Source organism: Heloderma suspectum, chromosome 3 (genome assembly GCF_057233095.1).
Source record: "Heloderma suspectum isolate Gila_16-S chromosome 3, 16-S_ref, whole genome shotgun sequence".
Lineage (NCBI taxonomy): Eukaryota > Metazoa > Chordata > Lepidosauria > Squamata > Helodermatidae > Heloderma > Heloderma suspectum.
Window position 1 is genome coordinate 258,132,456 of NC_139460.1, and position 22,584 is coordinate 258,155,039.

General features: G+C 40.9%; 2 protein-coding genes across 6 annotated transcripts in view; one reads left to right on the forward strand and one right to left on the reverse strand.

Moving 5' to 3' along the window:
- On the forward strand, window positions 1–8,070 carry ATP5MK (ATP synthase membrane subunit k). 2 transcript variants are annotated; one of them, XM_084846427.1, is made up of 4 exons: window positions 1–102; window positions 5,541–5,638; window positions 5,717–5,814; window positions 6,785–8,070. In XM_084846427.1, exons 2-3 carry the CDS (start codon window positions 5,552–5,554, stop codon window positions 5,807–5,809), a joined length of 180 nt encoding a protein of 59 aa, XP_084702553.1. In that variant the 5' UTR covers window positions 1–102; window positions 5,541–5,551; the 3' UTR covers window positions 5,810–5,814; window positions 6,785–8,070. The 2 variants fall into 2 exon arrangements, with proteins under 2 accessions (XP_084702553.1, XP_084702554.1); XM_084846428.1 differs by having other exon boundaries at window positions 6,788–8,070.
- TAF5 (TATA-box binding protein associated factor 5) overlaps window positions 6,979–22,584 on the reverse strand; it is a 24,289-nt gene continuing 8,683 nt past the window's right edge. For 2 of the 4 annotated variants that reach the window (XM_084846422.1, XM_084846419.1), the window contains exons 5-11: window positions 21,801–21,936; window positions 18,523–18,643; window positions 17,692–17,821; window positions 15,812–15,976; window positions 15,241–15,418; window positions 12,870–13,047; window positions 6,979–11,437 (exon numbers count right to left, since the gene is read on the reverse strand). In XM_084846422.1, the coding sequence (XP_084702548.1) occupies window positions 11,220–11,437; window positions 12,870–13,047; window positions 15,241–15,418; window positions 15,812–15,976; window positions 17,692–17,821; window positions 18,523–18,643; window positions 21,801–21,936 (1,126 nt within the window). In that variant the 3' untranslated portion in view covers window positions 6,979–11,219. Of the gene's footprint in view, window positions 12,246–12,869; window positions 13,048–15,240; window positions 15,419–15,811; window positions 15,977–17,691; window positions 17,822–18,522; window positions 18,644–21,800; window positions 21,937–22,584 lie in introns of all 4 variants that reach the window. The other 2 variants (XM_084846420.1, XM_084846421.1) reach the window with 2 other exon arrangements.

Genomic DNA, 22,584 nt, shown 5'->3' on the forward strand with positions numbered 1-22,584 from the left:
GCCATCTTGTGAGCGAAGGGCATTGAATGGTCGTTACCAGGAGGAGAGTGCAGGCAGTAGGTGCTGCTTTGGACTAGTGGAAGCTTCATTTTGTTGGAAGTGGTGAGTCTTCGTTAGCGTCTTATCACTCCCGGAGTAGGAGTAAGTTCCCATGAGTTGTCAGGGTAATTGACTAGGCATTTAGTAAGCGAATAGTCAAGCATAGGGTAAGGGTCAGCACTTCTCTTTTGCTATTCCTAAAAGGGCCGAGGGGCTGTTACAGGAATGGGGGTGGGAGTCGCCCCATCCTATCTTACTGTCTGTGTAGTCCTTAAACCTTATTCTGAATGTCATCGGCATGCATAGTAGTTTAGGGTGCAATCCTATGCACGTTTAGACAGAAACAAGAGCCCTACAACTCCCAGCATTCCCCAGACAGCCATAAATATGGCTACATATGCATAGGATTGCGCCCTTAGTGTATTAGACGCTTTAAGTAAGGGTGGGGGAACGTGTAGCCTTCCAGATGTTGTTGGATTGCAAATCCCATCACCCTTAGCCAGCACAGGCAATGGTGAGGGATGATGAGAGTTGCAGCCAGGTAACCTCTTGAGAGCCATACATTCCACACCCCTGCTTTACAAGGCAATCCTATACCAGATCACTCAGAAGTAAGTCTCATTGCATTCAGTGGGACTTACTCCCAGGTAAGTGTGTATATGATTGTGGTCTTATTGTCTCAGGATGCAATCCTATGGCTGCTAGACAGTGGATAGACGGCCATAGGAGTGTTTGGTTTTCAGGTACCGACATTGGAGCCCATGCTCTGAGGACGGTTCCCGAAAAACTGCCTCCCCCACCGCCTCCTAGGCAGTGTGGATTGTCCCTGGGCTCCGCACTCAGAAGAGTAGCATGGAGCAAGGCAAAAGGAGGTGATCCCGGGGGTGGGGAGTGTGGAAGTGCCAGTACAGCCCTTCCTATGTGTCCCTCCCTGCCCCCCATTCCAAAGTCTCATGGCGAGACAGCTGAAATCGGTTGTCTAGCCACAAATGCAGGGCGGCTGGAGATGGGAGGAGAAGATCCCCTCTGCACTCTGCCCGCCCTGCATTGGATAGGTGGCCATCTCCAAGTTCAGAGGCGGCCTCCTATCCTGATAGGAGTGCTCCCTTAGTCACTGTTCATCTGAAGTAAATGAAGTTACTTCAGTTGTAGTAGAAAATAGCTGGGTCCTGAAAGATCTCTCATTCCATTTGATTTCAGAGTTCTGTGCAAATTAAACTAGGTCTGAGAGGTTTTATATTCTTTCACCAACAGATGATTGTCTAAAGGATAACTTGCTGCCTAGTACAATATACCAATGAGAATATGTGCCTCTGGATGCAAATCTGAGTAGTTTCCCTTCTCCAAAATTTTGGGATAATATAGTAGTTTGTTATTTGACTGTGGGTGGGTGATAAAGTGGTTGTGCTTATGTTTGTGTGATGTTGTATACCCTATATCTGCAAGAGGATGAGCCATCTCCATCCTCTTTCAGATTTGCAAAATAAAATAAATTTCTACCTGGATTTGTATCCTGTTGAGGAGCTACTTGTGTTAATGTAATTTGAGAAGCATTTGGTAAATTGCTGTCATATACAAGACCCAGCTGGCTTTTCTCACTGAATTAGTTTGAAAGTATTCCTGGACCTGGTTGATAACTTCCCTTGCAGTTATTGCTGAATATTGATGGTTGTATACCTCTTTGAAAATGATTTTACCTTCTACGCAAATGTATGCCTTTGACTCTATGGTATCAATGATCTGATTTCTTGAGGGAGACTAGGGTTCATTAGGGTAAACAAAAGGAAGCTGTGGAGGTTCTGTCAAATCTACTTGGGATGTTTAGAGATCAAAATTTGTATGCTACACCTCATTCTCTTCTGAAAGCAGAGAATTATTTTGACCTGGTACAACCTATATAGCATAAATTAGTAAATAGCTAGTGTAGGGTGCGGGGGATGGGGGATGTGCATCTGTGCTATAACAGAAGTGCTGCAGTTCAGACTTCGAGCCTGTTTGGAACCTTGTAGGGCCAGCTCCAGACCTACGGGCTTTATTTCCATATTGAGGGTGGGCATGAGGGTTCCTTTCCTCCCTCCTGAAACTTCCCTGTATGAGGAAGTGATGTGTTTAATAGCACAATACCTATTGGTCCCAATTTCACACACGCACACCCCACATTGATACTATAAGCCATTGGGGCAATAGCAAACTAGTCCCCTCTCTTTGTGACACTTCCAACATTCCTTAGGTCAGTCTTCTCCAACCTGAAGCTCGCCAGATGTCTTGTACTTGGCCAACCTGGTCAGTGGTCAGGAATTATGGGAGTTGTCATCCAAAACATCCGGAGGGCACCAGGCTGGGGGAAGGGCTGCTCTAGTCCCTTGAAACCACTGGATGGTCCTGTCAGGTTGTTTTTGTTCCTTTTTTTTCTTTTAATTTAAGAACAAATATACCTGGAGAGTCCCCTAAAGAAGCAGAATCTACCATCTTTCTTTTGGGTAACCCATTTGGTTTCCAAATTGATAAGCACATGAATGCTTGAGTTCAGTACTGAAGGGTATAATAACTACTGTAGAGACAGGTGGATTCCAGGTATGAAAATTGTATTATTTGCCAGAAAAAGTGTTATAGAAGATCATAGAATCATAGAACAGTAGGGTTGGAAGGGGCCTATAAGACCATCAAGTCCAATCCCCTGCTCAATGCAGGAATCCAAGTCAAAGCATCCCTGACAGATGGCTGTCCAGCTTCATCTTGAATGCCTCCAGTGTGGGAGAGCCCACTACCTCCCTAGGTAATTGGTTCCAGTGTCATAGTGCTCTAACAGTCAGGAAGTTTTTCCTGATGTTCATCCGGAATCTGGCTTCCTGTAACTTGAGCCCATTATTCCGTGTCCTACACTCTGGGATGATCAAGAAGAGATCCTGGCCTTCCTCGCTGTGACAACCTTTCAGGTACTTGAAGAGCGCTATCATTTCTCCCCTCAGTCTTCTCTTCTCAAGGCTAAACATGCCCAGTTCTTTCAGTCTCTCCTCATAGGGCTTTGCTTCCAGTCCCCTGATCATCTTTGTTGCCCTATTCTGAACCCTCCTCTCCATTTTGTCTGCATCTTTCTTAAAGTGTGGCGCCCAGAAATGGACACAGTACTCTAGATGAGGCCTAACCAGTGCTGAGTAGAGGGGAACCAGTACGTCATGTGATTTGGAAGCTATACTTCTATTAATGCAGCCCCAAATAGCATTTGCCTTTTTTTGCAGCCACATCACATTGTTGGCTCATATTCAGCTTGTGATCGACAACAATTCCAAGATCCTTCTCGCTTGTAGTGTTGTTAAGCCACGTATCCCTCATCTTGTAACTGTGCCTTTGGTTTTTTTTCCCTAGGTGCAGAACTTGGCATTTATCCCTATTAAATGTCATTCTGTTTTCTGCCCAGCGCTCCAGTCTATCCAGATCACTTTGAATTTTGTTTCTGTCTTCCAAAGTATTAGCTATCCCACCCCATTTTGTGTCATCTGCAAATGTGATCAGCATTCCCTGCACCTCCTCCTCCAAGTCATTAATCAAAATGTTGAAGAGCACTGGGCCCAGGACTGAGCCCTGTGGTACCCCACTCGTTACCTCTCCCCAGTTTGAGAAGATCCCATTGAGAAGCACTCTTTGAGTCTGATTCTGTAGCCAGCTGTGGATTCCCCTGAGAGTTGTTTCATCTAGCCTACTTTGAGCTAGTTTGCTAATCAGGATATTGTGGGGCACTTTGTCAAAAGCTTTGCTGAAGTCGATGTATAGTATGTCCACAGTATTCCCATAGTCCACAAGGGAGGTTACCTGATCAAAAAATGAGATCAGATTCGTCTGGCAGGATTGGTTCTTGACAAATCCATGTTGGCTTCAAATAATCACTGTATTGTTTTCAAGGTGCTTCCAGATGGATTCCTTTATAATCTGCTCCAGAATTTTCCCAAGGATTGATGTCAGACTGACTGGTCTGTAGTCCCCAGGTTCCTCCTTTTTGCCCTTTTTGAAGATAGGAACAACAATAGCCCTCTTCCAATCATCTGGCACTTCACCAGTCCTCCATGATTTCTCAAAGAGAATAGACAGTAGTTCTGAGAGTTCTTCTGCCAGTTCCTTTATTACTCTAGGATGTAGTTTATCTGGCCCTGGAGATTTGAACTCATTCAAAGTAATCAGGTGTTCCTTGACCGTATGCCTATTGATCTCAAGCTGCAATCCTGCCTCTTCAGCCTGTACTTTGCCAGGGTGGATGGGTGGGTGTCATAGACCCTCTTTCAGGAGAAGACTGAGCCGAAGTAGGAATTGAGCACTATACGGTATATATTTTTATGTGCTATATCCAAGATGGTTGGTCCTTTCTTAAGGAGACTTTGAAAGATGTTTCCTTCCAAGGAAAAGTAATAAACATACTTGTAACAAATGGTGTCTTTTCATAGCCTTGCTGCAGCGGAATATAATTTTATAGTCTCTTGTTTTGAAGTATTTCAACACTAACCTGCCTACAATAAGGCAGTTTTTACTAGAAAAATATTTCTATTTTAAATTTCTTGTTGCTCATGGCTCCAATTTGCACATAATGGCTAGCGCACACAGCTCAATCACTCTCGCTTGGCTTCTGCCAGTGGGAATAGCGTTGTTAGTGTTACATCCGAACTGGGAACTGTGGCTTGTCTCTCCCCCAGCAAGCCAGAGTTGTAACCCATGGTGTGTTCTTGGGTTACAACTGTGGCTTGTTGAAGAAGAGACAAGCGAGAGTTCCCAATGTGGATGTAACACTAAGCAAGCCGTGGATGAAGCATCCCTGGCTTATTTAGCTGCTCCCGCTGGCAGGCGGAGACAAGCAAGAGTGATGGAGCCACGTGTACTAGCATGCTGGCTTACTCACAGTAACTCAGGCTTTAACAACAACAACAACAACCTAGGTTGCCGGTATATGCGAACCAGGCCAAAGACATCACCAAGTATAGATGGTGCAGGGTTTGTGGCCTGGAACACCGAGAAATTTACTATATGCCTTATTCTATTGTAAATTAGAGTTACTGATTACATCTTCCATGCAAATAAGTCCAGAAAAGTTGCAAAATTCTTACTAGCCTATTTGCCTATGTGAATAACTTATGCCAAATCATTAGTGGAGAACGAAAGATACCCTCTTCTACCTCCAACTTTCAATCATTTTCTTACCTGTTGAAGCTCAGGTGGCTAGGCAAGTGGGTATCTACAAGCCTGGATTACATCTCTAGTAGTGCTATTAAATGTTTTTGAGTCTCTCAATCTCTGAATGTTAAGACTGTAAAATACAGAGTGTTTATTTTTACAAATACTCAGCAAACAATTTAGGATCGCAACTTTCAGTAGATCCTCTGTATGTAATGTTAGTTTTAGCAGCGAATGCTCTCATGCTTAATGTATATAAATGGAATGAAGGTCTGCTTGGCTGGAAGATACATTTTAAGAGACTCTTAAATGATACACCGTTAACTTTCTTTTTTTAAATCTAGGAGTAGAAGTGATGGCAGGGCATGATGCTGGGTCACAACACCAATTCACAGGATTTCAGAAATACTTCAATTCCTACACTATAACAGGCAGAAGAAATGTAAGTGTCCACTTAAATAACTGCAGTAGCGTGCCTTTAAAAACTGTACAATCTGATTTGAATCTTTTCTATCTTTAGTATGTGATAGCCACATATACAGGCATTGCAATGATCATCCTTTACTTTAAACTGAGGCCTAAGAAACAAGCCCCAGCTGTGACACAGAAATAAAATGGGTAAGTGTCTTATTTTTCCTAGTATCTATTACTATCTAGCAAGAGGCTTAACTATAAGCTGGATCTCATGATTGGGGCTTTATACCTCTAGTCATCCATGTAGATCTGTGTATCTGTTCATCACTGTTAATTAAATCTGTAATGCCACTTCGGGATCCTAAATATCCATATTGTTACAAGTAAATAACATTTTATAGGACCTAAAACAGATTCATACCATGAATGGAATCTGCCCACCAAAGTTTTCGTTACATAATTTGTGTTCTCCAGTTTCAGTTTAGACACAGAGTCATTTATTACTTCTAGTTTATTTGCCTGGCGAACTCTGTATTGATCCTGAATTGGCACAACAGTGTGCAGTTTAGCTAGTATATACCAGGTATAGATATGTAGTATTGGAACTAGGTTTGATACAAAAGCAAATTAGTCTAACATTTTGTTTAAAGTCTAGGATATGTTTGCTATTGGTTCCAGTTCGATAGATGTTTTATGGAGTTAGCTAAGAAAAAGTCATTAGCAACAGTAACTCAGCATGTGCACACCTACCCTACTTTTTACCTGGTAACGTGCAGCTACATGCATTGGGTGGTATCCAGCGGGGTGCCACTGCTAATGTAAATCACGTTGATCTGGCATAAACTACTCTAGTGGAACACTAGTAGCCTTAGCTGGCATGCTGGTTTCCCTGGGAAATTGGCACACCAGCTAACATGTTGGCTTTGTGCTAGCACAGTTAGTTTACATTAGCAGTTGCACCCCATTGGATACTGCCCTTCGTGCTCTACAATTCCTCACCGAGTGGCATAGCTGAGGATTAACCTCCATAGAAATCAGGTGAGATGGCTGCTCTTTATATTGCCTTACATCCAATTGTGAGCATACTTTTGGTAACCTACTAGCTACCTCAGATCAGAAGATAAATTGTAACTTAATGGGAGTTGTTCATGTGGTGACTGAATCTTTTTCTTAGCAGGTTGCTGACCTGTTAATATTGGACCTTCCATGTTTTCTTGCTGCAACTAGAAGCTGATGTACACTTCAATAAATCATGAGCATCGATGAAGTTTGTCTTCTGTACACACTGCCAGTACAGAAGTGACTGTTCTATATAAGGAGCATTCAGATTTCTACAATTCAATTAAGGAGCTTTTTCAACCTGTGCTGAAACCATAAATGGGGAGGGTACATCCTTAGGCACTGTGGTATCTCTGAGAGAAACATTACCCTGCATTCTGTTCAGAAGTAAAATGTGGCTTTCATTAGAACCATTGTTGATCTATTTGTAGTAGGAGAGCAACATACTCCATCTGTTCCCCACACCTTCTTGACACTAAGGTATGTGGATAGTACAGAATATAGCACAGCATTGATACTAAATGCTAAACTAGCCTGTTTCAACTGATGGTTCACAGGCATTGGCCAATGTATGACTTCTGCAGGCCTGCTTTTACAGAGGAGAATAATACTAACAGAGCTCTTGGAGTGGCTAGCTGATTTTTTCTGAGCAAGCATGCATATGTCCTACTGAGTACAGTCTCCTAAAGTGATATTCAGAGATGATTATAGGAATTATATTCGTGAACAAGACTATTTCCATCTGAGCTAGGTAGCTAGAGGGGGAAGCATTTATCTTGTTGAATACAAGCAACTAGCCTGTACAAGTTTAAACATATCCATACAAAATAGTGTCCCAAAGCAGAATCCTTTTGAAAAAAATCTAGACTGCAGCACAAGAAATTTCAGGCAGGCTAGAGAAGCTGAAAAAGTACGGAAGCTCCTTTCTGTACTGCTCTTCTCCCCCCCCCCCTTCCCCCAATAAGTGTTGTAACTCTTTGTTTTTCAACTTTTGGTCTTTTAAGCTATCATATCACTATCACTGAAGTAGGCACCATAAATTACAAGCTTGAGCACGGGTCCCCGACATGATATTCACAGGTGCCGTGGCACCCACAAAGCTCTCTTCCCTGCCCTTTCAAAAAAATTGTTTTAAGAAATATCTTGGAAAATGTTAAGGCAGTATTCTTTCTCTCCCCTCTACCCTTTTGCTTTGCTATTTCCCCTCCTTTCTAGCGTCACTATTTCTGTCTCCTGCCCCTCTTCTTATTTTTAACTAGCCAGCCCGCTATGGCAGCCATTATGTGACTAGCCGCATCCTCCATGGGACCCGTTTTGTGGTGATGCCCACAACAGTTTCTCAAATTCCCAGATGTGCCCATGGGTCTAAAAAGGTTGGGTACCCCTGAGCTAGAGTGTGTGTCTCCTTGGAAAAAATTAAGAACCTCTACTGTCTCAGGCATAGGTTTTATCAAACAAAAGGCATATGGGCTGCATAACCATCAGGTCTTTGTTTTGCTCAGATTTAGGAAGTAAAGGCCTTATTTAATTGCACCTAGACTGTTATAAGTGGGACCTGCAACAAAACATTGCAGTTCAGGAAATAGGAATGTAAAAATTAGAAATTTTAAATTGTTTTTTCTTGGCAGTTTAAAATCAATTCATACTGCTACCACTTAACTGGGATTACAATAACGAAGGATTAACCACTGCAGACTTAGGCTGCAATCCTAAACACTTACTAGAGAATAAGGCCTTGTTTGAATGCAACAAACCATGGTTTAGTGTTACATGAAGGAGCCTTGGATGTCTTGGTTTCCCTCTCTTCTAGTGTGCCCAGAAGGAGATCAGAAACTCTGGTTTCTGTTTAACCACGTTTAATCCTTATGTATAAACCCAGACACACTGGTTAATCCTAACTGGTTTACTGAAACAAGTCAACTTCAAACTGTGGTTTATGAAGTTGGCTTGTTTCCCTGAACCATAGTTAAGATTAGCCAGTTTAGGGTTCAGATGCAATGATAAAACTTCAGTTAACTTAAAAATGGAACTGAAAACTTCTGAATTCAGAGCTGTGGCTGGTGGGAGATGCAGAAGCCTGAGGCTTGTTCACAGAATGCTAAACTAGAGTTGGGCAACTCATGGCCTGTTTGTGCCCCTCCTGGATCTCCTGTACCTTGTAGCAGCGATTGCGCTTTCCCTCCACAATTGTGCTGCCATGAGGCAAGAGTGGTGAAAAACCAGAGAGGCACATATGCAAATTTGGAGGCCTAACAACTAGAGTGGTTTAACATCCTTTGGAACAATGCTGTAGGTGGCAACAGCCTCTGAGCTCACGTATGCGCCTACAGATTTCTCTGCACATCAAACCCCAGAACAGTTTCACACCACAGCAGTTAAGTCTACCAGAAACAAACCAGATATTAAAAATAGCTTGAATTGTCATCTCTTCTCTGCTTCACTCATCTCTCCATAACTTTGCTTTAGCAAAACTTTTTTGCCATTGGTAAGAAGGAGACTTGCATTGTTTTGAATCAAAACACATTCAGGAATTTGATTTTTGTCATTCACCCCCAAATGGCATCTCAGTCCTGTTTTAAGTATGGAATTACAGGATAAGCAAATGGAATACTGTTGACTAAGATTTTATATATAATGGTTAATTAAGTGATCCAATATTTTGTTTCCAACAGTGGTCAGCCAGATACCTCAGGGTATTAAAGTGATGTCCTTCCCTTGGTGCTTGGCTCAGTATTGGGCATTCAAAGGTATACACATGAAAGTTCCATCTAGAAGTCATAGCTTATCTAATCCTCCCTGAATTTGTCTAGCTTTTTTAATGGGTGCAACCAGCCATAATCTAAACAAAAAAGAGTAATTTTGTTGTCCAAGGAATGGAAAATGTATTTTGAAGATTTATACTTTGCCCACTTTTGGTTTTGGCCGTGGCCTTCACTAGCTCCAGCCCCCAACCACTTGCCCCCAAGGGAATGCAGCACTCACCTTCAAAAAGGTTGCTCACGTTATAGTTTGGTATGATATATGAACTAGGCATGAATCTTGTTGATCTCCATGTAACTTCTTAGAAAATATTCTTAAAATCATGCTGCATTATACTTTCATGAATATATTATTTACATTACCTTGCCAGCTTGTTTTAGATAAACATGCTCACCAGGCACAGGCCAACATTCTTTTAAAGCATACAGCTTCCCAAAAACATGGGGTTTGTACACAGATACATTTTTTTCAGTCCAGTGGTAAACATGTCAAGAGGGGGCATCACGTAATTCCAGAACCTTAAGTGAAAATCTCTACATGATATGAAAATGTAGAAATATTCCACTGCCCCACCATTTTTCTTTTGAGGATATGACTGTTCCCATTTGTTATATCATGAAGATAAGGCTTGTGGTAGTACCAGGACTGTTTCCATTAGGATTGTGTGAAAATTCCAATACTTAGAAGCCTTCATATTTAGACAGAAAGACATGTACGAATAATTTTTATTATAAAATATCAAAAGTATAAAACTGTACAAAAATGCAAAACCACAGCAGTAGGTTTTTAAACAAATAGATCCATACTGCTAGATTTCAGCAATCAGTATATAGCTGTGACACAATGTTTCATTGAAAGCATGAATGAGAGTTAGGTTTGCCATTATGAAAAGGGCTGAAGGGTTTTTTGTGGCTAACACTTGAGGGGGGAAAATCAAGATCTGTGGGATGGTAGTAGTCTACACTTCTGTATCAAAGGATCCAGATTGGTGAACAGCCTCTCAGTTTAAAAAGTTTCAAGTAACATTTGTAAAAGTCCCATTTCCTAAAATGCCACTCAATTAAATTTTAGCAATTTTCAATCTGTTTATATACATTTTGTTCAATTTGTGCTCTTCAGCTTTGAAGAAATTAGGTTTCTTGCATAAATCAAATAACCACTTGGGTAAGGATGAGCAACTTTTGTCCCTCCAGATGTTTTGGCCTACAACTCCCATCATCCCTCACCATTGGCTAGGCTGTCTAGGTCTGATTAGTGTTTTTGGCCAAAACATCTGGAGGGTCACACTTAGCCTACCCCTGCCCTGAGGCCTCCTTGTTATGCTATAGAGCACACCGCCCCAAACAGTTAAATTCCACTCTTCTACAACTTATATGAACAAGCCTAACTGGTAAAGAAAGTCTTGGGTAATGCCTAAACCTGTGGTAATGCCAGACTAAGTGCTTTTAATGGGTTGTTCAAACAGCATATGCTAACCTTCGCTTTATGCAACTGGCACTGAAGTTCTGCAGTACCCATTGCCATTTTTTTGGATGAGGTAGGAAAGGTATTTCCATATACTGTTTATGTATTTTTTTTAAGCCAGACTACTCTTTTAACTTTCTTCTACTAAGCCTATGTTGGCAGTGGCTTAGCATTTGCACTGGAGGCTAAAACAGAAGTTACTGAAGGTGTTGCTTGGCTCGCAGTTTACATCGTTGCACCGGAACAGTTCATTGCGGTCTTCACTAATGCAAATTATTCTAAGATCTTCACAAGACTTGCACAAGCAAGTCTCACCGTTTTGTGGTTCACTGCGGACCGTATGCCCCAGCAGCAAGAAGCAAATTTCTGCGGGTAAAATGGAGGTGTGTGACAGGGGTTGATTTGGTCATATATGTGCCCAGCAACAAGTCCTGAGAGCTTTCAGGCAGGTTTATATGTCCAGTGGCTGTAGTAAAATCATCTGTTTCTAAATCCTCAAAGGCTTTGACAGCATCCCACAGCTTCACTGTGTTATCCATTGAACCTAGCAAAAAATGAAGAAGAAAACCTGAATCAACAGGACTTGCATTTACCCATTCAAAATAAAAGAAAACACCATCCACTACATGCTACCATCAGTTTGTCAAGCTTAGGAATATCAGCAATTTCTCTCATAGCCACCGCGAAATGCATAATCAATATTATGCAGTGATTTTCACCCTAACAATTAAAAAACAGTTAAATACCAGAAGCTTTGGGATAGAAGGGTAGTATTCATGAAAGTGCTATTTCTAAAGGTAATAATTTTTCACTTATAAGTAAACAGAAAATTTCAAGTAACATTTCTAAACTTGGTTTTTAAAATGTAAAGTTAAAACTCTTGTAATAAATTAATAGAATTATTACAGCCATATTTATAACTATACGATACAGTGTGCAGTAGCTTTAGCTTCCATCTGTTCTGTGGAGCCAACGGCAACATACTTGGGGAGGATGAATGGAAAAGAAGGTAAAACTTCTAAAAATGCTACAGTGCACATCTTTACTTCAGAAAGTCCCACTCCACTTTCAATTCTGAACTTCTATGGGGAAAAATATTCTCAGGAGTACTGTACAAGGTAGCCCCAACTTAGCGCAATCAACACAACCAGTTTCATAAGTAAGCAAATGTTAGCTTTGTTTCAAAAGCCACACAACTTCCCAACTGGAGCTTATTTTAGCTAAGATGACAGATGATACCACTTACAACTAGGGATGTACAGACTGTGCAAAATCTGTTCCGTCTGTGTTTCGTGGATTGCCAGGTGCCTTTTGTTCCGTCATCCACCCACAGACAGATGCGGATGATTTTACTTCATCATGCAAAAAAATCCGCAAATAATTACAAATGTATTTATGTAAGTATTTACATAATTTACCTCAGTATGTAACATTTAGCGTATTGTCCCCCATTCCGTTCAATGTTTTCTCAGCAGAAACTTAGGTATTTTCCTACCGTATACGTATGCATAAATTTCAGGAAAGTAAAAAAAAAATGTGAAAGTCCATGGATTCTGCATGGCCTGAGGGGGTCGCTGTGCAGCGGATTCCGCAGGTCGGATTCTTAGAAATCTGTGCTCATCTTAGTCCATCTCAAATTTCTCCAGCATCCCTATTTACAATTTACACAGTTGCTTTTCACCTGATAAAGACCATGCTCAACTGCTATTCATAATGACAGCAAACTAAAGTATTAAGTATCGCCTACGTAGTACACCTGTTCATTAAATGGAACATTAAGGCTGCAATCAATCCTATACACATGTACCTGGGAGTAAGTCCCATTGAACTCAGTGGGGCTTGCTTTTGAGTAGAAATGCTTAGGATTGCACTGCACACCTTCAAAGTGAGATGGAAGTCAGAATATAAAAGTGAACCTATTATTCCAGTTGCTAGTATTGTTCTACTGAACAAATCATGTTTACTGAATTACATACCTGTTGCTAAGATCTCTCCATCTCTACTAAATTTGAGTGCATAGATTGTGTCTGTGTGTCCTTTTAACTCTCCCACCATCAAACCATGTCCAATATCCCACAGAAGCACTCTTCCATCTGTTGCCCCAGTTGCCAAGAATCTTCCATTAGGAGAAAATGCTAATGAATGAACTGGTCCCTAGACCAACAAAAATAAACGTATTATAGAATGAAATTAGTTTCTAAATGCTCATAGCTACTTACTGTAAGCAACAGTAAGCAACTCTAAGCTAGTTAAAATGTCCATTTTCAAACATTACTAATAAGCATACAAAACTAAAGGAATGGATCAGTACCTCATGCTCTGCTAACAGCAAGGGGGAACTGTCTACGGTTGCATTGTCCTTATGTTGTGAAAAATTCCATTTGTTCTGAAGGTCACCATAAAAAATTCACCTTATCAAATCAGTAGTCTATCTGAGCACAGATTTCCATCTCCAGTTCTAATAAGTACAGTTAGTTTTCCAGTTCTTTACCATCAGTTTCAGGCCAGGATCCAAGAAACTGCTATAGGCATGCCCAGTTGTATGTTTTACTTTTTTCCCTTTGAGCAGCAAACTCTCATGCCATATCACAAGCTGCTTCTCAAAGTCTGCTCAGTTTAAGAAGTGATTTCCTAGGTGGCAGAGGGGTTGTTTGAGAGAGACAAACTCAAAGATCCATTGAGTACATGGAGCTAGCTGAGTTATCCTTTGGATCCTGTCTTACTAACCTCAGTGAGAAAGGTACTAACACTGACTTTCTTAGGAGTGGTTAGCATGAGCTTTCAGGCTTGAAATGTACAGTCTGCTTGCTTTAAAATTGTCTATGTTCACAGTTCATTACTTAAAACAAAGATGACCAATTTCTTAAGGGTAGGTGGCCAGGGCAAGATACCCCCAAGGCCATGCCTTCATCTCTCCCTTCCACCAACAACATGGCTAAGAGCTTCAAACTTTTCTTGTTTCTCAAGCAGACTAGAATTTGACAGTGGTGGACATACTCACAAGGTAAGAAATGGGTCCAAGACACTTGTATGCCATTTCTTACCTTACAGAAACTCCCTCAAGAAATTAGGCTGCCTCAGAGGCCTCTGTATCACAGAGGCCTCTGAGGCGACCTTATTTTCCAATGTATGGAGAACAAGAAAGAAGCAGTGCCTGACTCTACTACCCACCCTTGGATTGCAATTGTGAGGAATTGCACAGCTTACCTTAAGGGGGCCCCCTTCCCCAAAATGAGAGGAGTGTCTGTTAGGTAAGAAGTGGTATAACATTTGCACTATCAATCTGGCACAAGGAGCAGCAGTTGGGGCCAAGAATAATCAAAGTGAAAGCTGGATGTGGCCCATGGAGATTAAATCCCTTGCTTACTTTATTTGTCTACTACATTTATATACCACTTTCTGCCAAAGCACTTAAGGTAGATTAAAGTAATGGTTTACAACAGGGGTGGCAACTTGTGGATCTCTGGAAGATGTTGGACTGCAACTCCCATCATCCCTAGCCAGCACAGCCAATGGTAAGGCACAATGAAAACTGCAGTGTAGGAGGGGGCTCTAGCTCAGTGGTAAAGCACATACTTTGCATGCAGGACACCCTAGTTTCAATCCCTGGCATCTCCGTGGAGGCATGGAAAAACTGCCTGAAAACTTGGAGAGCCACTGTCAGGTTTCACAACTGGGCCAGATGGATGAATGGGCTGACTTGGTGTAAGGCAGCTACCTATGTTCATAATATCTGAAGGGCCACAAGTTGCCTACCCTGGTTTACAATCTTAAGAAATATCACACAAAAAAGGAGGGAGGAGAAAAATAAGCCAATTCAGCTACCAACTTTCTGACACTTTCACAATGAAGTCACATAACAGCCAGGTAGAATTCTCACTGCAGTTGATCCCATCCAGGCCAGAGGAGGGCGGCTTATCGTCTCGCCTCTCCCTCTGATGTAACCAGGCAGAAATTCAAGGATATTTGGAGTGTTTGCAGGTTAGAAGCATCAGAGAGGGTGTGTGCAGGCAGGGGGGGGGGGGGAGCACATCTAAAAAAGTAACTTAGAGCACAGGTCCATTTTTAACTAGTTTCTGCCACTGTGTACAAACATCTGAACAAACTAAGAACCTAAGAAGAGCCTGCTGGATCAGACCAAAGGCCTATGAAGTCCAACAAGCTGTTTCCCACAGTGGGCAGCACGCAGTGGGCAGCACGCAGGACATGAGGGCTACAGTTTCATTAGATGCACATAGAATATAATGAAATCATTTCAGTGTGAATTTCATAGAATCACAGAATAGTAGGGTTGGAAGGGGCCTATAAGACCATCGGGTCCAACCCCCTGCTCAATTTGATGAGTACCTTATGTCCTGTAAAGATTCTTACACAATTTCCATTCAACACATCCCAAAGCCGCACAGTCCTATCTGCTGAACCTGTAGCAACGTAGTTGGAGTTTGGATGAAAACGTGTACACGTGACATCAGCAAGATGGCCAGCAAAGATCCGCAAAGGCTGGTAGTGATCTGTAGCCCACAAGCTTTAAACCAATACAAAGAACATTTCATAAAGCAAGGGGAGAAAATGCATAGCCTGACTGCTTGCATTTTGAAAGTGAAACAAGCATTGCCTACTTTACAAGTGCCTCCAAGCTGACTAAGTTAAGGAGTTAACAGAGATGTCTTTGGGGATAACTCATGCTGCTAGCAGGAGTTTCAACTTATCATGGGCAAACTTGATTTCCCAGTTTAACCCACTCTCTAATACATACAAGAACTAAGTAGAAATTAATACATTTTAGCCAAGTATCCTACAACTACTTAATACAGGATATCTCCTAGAATATAGCAGTCACCAACATGAAGAGATCACTAACTCAAAAGAGAGAACTGCAGGTTTATATCAAGATGAGAAATTCATGCCAGTTCCTTACCGAGCCACTCTATCATGTCCACCAGACACAAAGTAATATCCATAGGGAGAGAACTGTGTGTCCCACACAGGGTAATTGTGTCCTTTATATCCCACCAGACAAGAAAAGGTTAAGAGACTCCACAGTCTGATAGTGCCATCCTCTGAAGATGACAACAAATAGTTCCTGGCAAAAGAACAACAACCAGTAACGTCAATACTGAAGCTATATAACAAAGTGCAGCATCTGGGATAATACATTTCAAATGTTCAAGGTAGTTTATACACATCACACTAGTATTATAGCAGTTAAGAAGCTGGGAGAGTGGTGGCCTATCTAAGGCCACCCAGCAAGGTCATAGCAGAGATGTGAACCGAGATTTCCCATTTCCCATTCGTAGCCACTATGCTGGCTGGTTGATGTATGATGTTTTGCTGAAGTCTAACGCAGTTTAAATAAATCAGTGCAGATATACATAATAAATTTTGTGTATGACAGGGCACCCAATTTTTATTTTTTTTTCCATTTTTAAAAAATATGCATACATGGATTTATATGAAATGCAAACATGGGCTGCAACAAAAATATCCAAATAAGTATCCATCTGAAGGTGGTGTCTATATGCCACCCATTCAAATATTGAAAGCATTGTAAGGTCGTCAGTCCATTGCATTATAGGAGGTGAGTGTTTTTCCTTCCAATGTTGTAATATCAGTCTTTTAGGTGTCAAAAGGATGCAGAGAATCCATTTACGCTGACCATTTGTTAATTTCCATGAAGCAAGTAAATAATTTAAAAGAGCATGTACATCAGTGAATATTAAACACTGTTCCAGTACAAAGTTTTTCTGTGTAATAACCTCCCTGCAAAAAGAAGCAACAACTGGACATTGCCAAAACATATGTTTAAAAGAAGCATTAGCGGTTTTGCACTGTCTTCAATTAGCTGAATTAGACAATCCCTTATTAAAGAGATGTTGTGGTGTCCGATAGACATGAAGCAAAAGTTTTTGCTGAATAAGACAGAGCCTAAGATCCATAGACACGAAAGGTAGATGCCAAAGCAGCAACCCACTGATTAGTCATTTTGTGTTAGTGCCCACAGCAGTTTCTCAAATTCCCAAATGTGCCCCCAGGTCCAAAAAAAGGAGGGGACCCCTGCTGTATGGTATGCTATTTTGTGCAGTAAAACATGCTCTTCAATGTTTAAAGAATTCTCTTCACCCCATCTCTTGGAAGTTGTTATTTCCTATTCATGTTTTCCATTCACATATTTTTAACCAGTTATGTAATGTGACATATAGAATATTAATCTATTCATGTGCGTACACAGGCCCACTGCCCTATCTCATATATTATTTCAAATCTGAAACTATGTGAACAGGTTCTCTGCAACCAAGAGAGCAAGATTATGATTTAAAGAAATAAAACTGAAATTTTCATAACTTGAGTGCTACATTTTTCCTTATTCAATATACACAACTTTGAGTTTGGAACTATGGCAAGAGGTAGGTTTGGGATTCGTAGATATTAGGTGATCACTGACTTAACACATTGCCCAGATTGCACTTCTATAACCAATAAATGCTACAGTATAGTTTTCACCATAGGTTTTTTGATATTGGACAAAATCTAGCCGAGGATTATAGCTTTCAGATAAAAAAAGACATCAGTAGTGGTTTCAGCACTTCAGCTCATGAGGTTCAGATTATCTTCTGATGCTCAATACAGATGTCATAATCCACAGGATCAGGCCCTATTTTGCAATTTGTCCTGAGTTGTGGATTCAAATTGTACAAAAGTCTCCAAAAAGAGACCTGTTATAAGTGTTAATATTCTGTTTAAAGAACACTATATTAAGATACACCTACCCACCCAACAGCAAAAGAACTACTGTTTTACCTATCAGGGCTGAAGCTGGTACCATAGACAGGTCCACTGTGACCATATAAAATCTTCAACTCACTTGCTGTTTTCTCATCCATTATCCTTTCTAAAACATCATCTGATTCTTTATCTATGAGACTGAGATCTGAAATTAAAAAAAAAATCTAAAGTACACATTCAATATAGAACGCTTGCAAAAGTGCATGTACTTTCAGGTTTCTACTAGAATACCATCATGGCCAAAATGTGAATTTAATACAAATAATGCAGTTCGAAGTCCTTATTAAACATTAAGGGCAATATCCTATACCGCTGTTGCCCTCTCACTGTTTCTTTTGCACAAGTGAGAGTGACCGCTGGTGCAACAGGGCTTTTGCAGTTATAAAAATAACCCTGGAAAGAAGTGAAAATGCTTGTTTCTGGATCAGGACAAGTCAGGAGCTCCCTTCTGCGAGCTCCGCTGACCTGCCCCATTCTAGAAACAACTGTTTCTGCTCATTTTGGGTGTCTTGTAAAACCACAAAAGCCCTATTGTGCAAGCGGTCACTTTCATTGGTTCACAGGCACAATAGGATACTGCCCTAAATATTTTAATAATATAGATTCCCAGTGAAATCAGAGATGCTTATATCAGAGTACCTTTGTAAAATTATTAACTGGTGGATTCTAGTATATTGTATTCAAGTACCGTCAGCAGTTAAATATAAATGAAGTAAAAATGATTTCATCTTACTAGTTCAGGATTGCTATTCCAATAAAAGTATTTCACCTGAGTAATCTTCCTCCATGTGAACCTCTCTCATAACAGTTAATGTAAAAATTATAATGAGAGTTCATTTTTATTACCTGCTGCTGATTTCACACTGCGTAGCTTTTTGGGTGTCACAGACCATACTCTGACAGTAGAGTCAGCAAAGCCTCCAACGATCATACTAGAGTCATCTGTAACATCCACTGCTGTAAGACCCTATTCGCACAAAAGTCACAATTTTAAGAAGTTTATATATCTATTTTTAATGCTGAGAATTAACCATGTGTACTCAGTTTTGAAGGTGGAAGTGGCAATTACTGCATTACAGGAGTATATAATCAATTTCTTTTTTGTAACGCAAATGTTATTTTAGCAGCAGGGGTCAACAAGTTCTGGTTGACCATGGTAACAAGCCATTATTTCTGTCACCACTGACCCACCACTCCTGAGTCCTCTGGCAAGAGAGGGAAAGAGGTTAGTGTTTACTTTATGCTACATTTGGAGACACTTGGGAAAGTGATGAGACTCTCTTGGTGCTTCCAGGTGTCTTTAAAACCCTGTGTGAAGTGAAATCTTAAACCCTCCCTTCCCACAGGTTCTCTACAGAACTTGGACTATAGGCAGGGTCTGTCTCTCCCATCCAGCAGGAAGAAAAACCTTCCTCCTGCCTCTAAATTCTCTTTGATGCATGGAGATCAGGGAAGTGGCAAGCAGACAGTTGCCAGAAAGACCTCCAGCTACTACCATTTGGCAACTGTATTTGTGCATCCCTATACGAGAGGCAGCCAAAGGAAGCTTTACAAGGCATTTCCTCGCTTATAATACTGGTAATGGATCATATCCTGACTATGAGAGTGGCCCTCTGCTTCATGCTCACATAAGTTGCCTCTCTTAATTTTTAGCTATTTCCTGCTCCCACTGCAATCCCCAGCACTGCATTCCAGGCCTTCCTGAGAGCTAGTGGGGAGGAGAGAATGAGAAACCCTGTTGTGCAAGCAGCCTTTCATTTATGCATGTCGTCTGGATACAACCCAATGTTTAGATTGTGCCAATAAACAAAATGTTCTAGAACAGGGGTGGTCAACTTGTGGCCCTCCAGATGTTTTGGCCTATAATTCCCATGATCCCTCCTCATTGGCTATCCCAGCTAGGGCTGATGGGAGTTGTAGGCCAAACATCTGAAGGGGGAGTTGTAGGCCAAACATCTGAAGGGTCACAAGTTGCCCATTCCTGCTCTAGAAGATTCAATAACACATATATCTGGGAAGGGCTGTAGCTCAGTGATGGAACACATGCTTTGCATGTAAAAGGTTCTAAATTCAGTCCCTAACATCTCCAGGTAGGGTGGGGGAAAAGTCCTGTCTGGAATCTGGAGAGCCACTACCAGTCAGTATAGAAGACAATACTGAGCTAGACAAACTAATGGCTGATTCCACATACACCAACTTCCAGTGTTGTGCAGTGTCCTTTCTACACAAAGTATACAGTCTAAAACTAGAGGAACAAAAAAACAGGAAATGGGATAGAAGGAAAACATGAAGAAGAAACAAAAAATCAACAGAGATAGCAACTTATAGCATTGTTAATTTCAATAATCTGGGCTTGTTTTATTAAATCTATTTCTCCTACAATCGTATGTTCTGCTGTCCTGGTAAATAACCTATATTATACAATGCAATCAGATAGATTTTTGTATATAGGATTTTTGGCCTATGTGAAATGCACTAGGTGACACTTAAGTATTTTACACCCCAATGATTTGCTGATTGCTTACACTCTCTTTCAGTCACATTGCCAGAGGCAGGGGTGGAGGACTAGACTCAGTTATACCAGCACTCAGACAAATTGCTAAGAAAAAATCAGATTACTCTGACAAGCCAATTTGTATACCAAGTAGAAATCCCAACACTCCAGGGTGACCAATCAATGTTGTATGAGAAAAGAATCCTTCCATATCCCTAACACAGCTGTTGACTATGTCAGAAAGCCCACTAGTGAGCCATAAAACAAACACTTCTACCATGGAATGCACGTTTAATGTGAATTTTACCATCAAGTCTTCTTTATACTGTTTTTATACTACCTTTCAATATTAGACAGGCAGGCACAAATTCATTATTTCCTCCATAACAGGTGAATATTATAAGCATTACGTAGTCCTAGTACACAGTGGAGGCTGGTGGCTCTGATTTCAGTGAGGCTGTGAATCCATTCTGGGTTTCAGCCAGAACTAGCCAGAACTCTACGGAGCTAGCCAAGGTGCTGGAATCTATCCCCTAAAGGGGTTCAGTGCCTTGGATAGCTCTTTTAGAGTTCTGGCTGGTTCTGACTAAAACCCTGAATGGATTCACAGCCCCATGAAAATCGGAGCCACCAGCCTCCACTGCTGGTACATGTGTTATTTGGGACATTCACATAGCCGGGAAACAGTGCAACCCTCTCCCCTTTCAACACGCACATGATATAATGCATGAGCTGGGGCATGCATGCAAACACCCAATTGCAGACGCCCCTTTGAGGAGATTTCCTCAAACAAGGGGAGGGAAGGAGAAATCCCAGTGCAATTAGTCATTCTTACAGAGGCTAAAAGCAGCAAAAGGGATGAAACTTGCAAGGAGCTGAAGAAACACAGTGTAATAACAGAAAATTGGAGTGCTTTTATAAATTGCAATATTTTTTTTCAGCACTTTGCGAGTGTTGCCTGTTTGGGTTTTTTGGTCTGGTCCTGCTGCTCCTTTTGTCCTGCATTCATATGGAGGCCTCAGCTCATATGTTACATCATATGCATGGTAAAAGGGAGAGCATGCTGCTCCTTCATGTTAAAACTCCAGATAGGTATACTATGAACCAGGACAATGTAATCCATGACAAATGTCTAGCAGATTTGTTTTCTGTATTATAGTACATAGATACGGAGTGCACTGACTACACTTCATCAAAGTTACCACGCAGCCTAATCCTAACCACGACTGGTGTTGCAGTAAGTCCTATTTATTTTGGTAGGACTTATTTTAAAGTAACTTACTTTATTTTATAGCCTCTGTTTTCCTCTCCTTCTTACCCTATATGTTTCCTTCCACTCCTAGAAGTTTCCTTTCACTGATCTTCCTCATAATGGATACTTAAGAGATTTCCATGACAGATTTCCATCAGCTATAATGTGTATATAGGTTGTCAACAACTTTACAAACTGAAGTATTATGAACTACTGCTATAAAAGAGAAAAATAATAATTTAACCCCAAAAAATCAAATGAAAATACTAGGTATCACAGGGTTTGAATTCTCTCTACAAGCACCATCACAGATCTCAATCTCAGCCTTAGTGCAAAGCTATTTTGTAATCTGTGCCACTGCCAGTCCCACGCACTAACCTGGTATGCATTAAGGAATGTGTAGAAACAAATGGAAGGCAAGCAGTCTGGACCAAGGCGTACACGCTTAGTGGCTTCCTTCATATTCATTATTTTATCCAGCTTATCAGAGTCCTTTAGCTCAGGAAGGGGGATTCTGTATGGAAAAGAACATATTTCAAAAAATAAGGCATGCCTTCTTGTCATGAAATCACATGTGATTGAAAAGACAAGGCCAAACATCAATCAAAAAGAACTCCAACAAGGTCGAACATCAATCAATAAGAAACAATCAATAAGATCCCCAGAGACAAGTCACACAAAGTTATAGGACATGGAATAAAGAGCCCAATCCTAGAATCATCACAATGGAACACTTCTGAAATAAACTGGCTTGAGGAAATTTAGTACAAGCGCTCTGGGGAGTGTTAACAAAAAGAGGACAAAAGAGATCATCATAACTGTACCAATGTATAGTTATGTACATTTTAAAAGAATATGATCTCCAACCTCCATAGAAGACAAGAAATTTTTTTCTTTGACATGTTGATTTCATCACTATAGTGGGCAACTTGTGGCCTTCCAGATGTTAAAGCCTACAACTCCCGTGATCCTTCACCACTGGCTATGCTTACTACAGCTCATGCGAGTTGTAGGCCAAAACATCTGGAGGGCCACAAGTTGTCCATCCCTACCTTATAGGAAATAGAGCATATAAACATTATTTAAAAACATCTTTCAACTTAACTGAGCAGATGCTAATCCCAAGAGAGAACTCCAGAATTAACTATTGTCCAGTGCAAAA

Coding starts and splice junctions, on each gene's coding strand:
- ATP5MK (XM_084846427.1), top strand. CDS start 5,552: ATGGCAGGGCATGATGCTGGGTCACAACACCAATTCACAGGATTTCAG. Junction 5,639..5,716: donor CTATAACAGGCAGAAGAAAT/GTAAGTGTCCAC, acceptor TTCTATCTTTAG/TATGTGATAGCCACATATAC.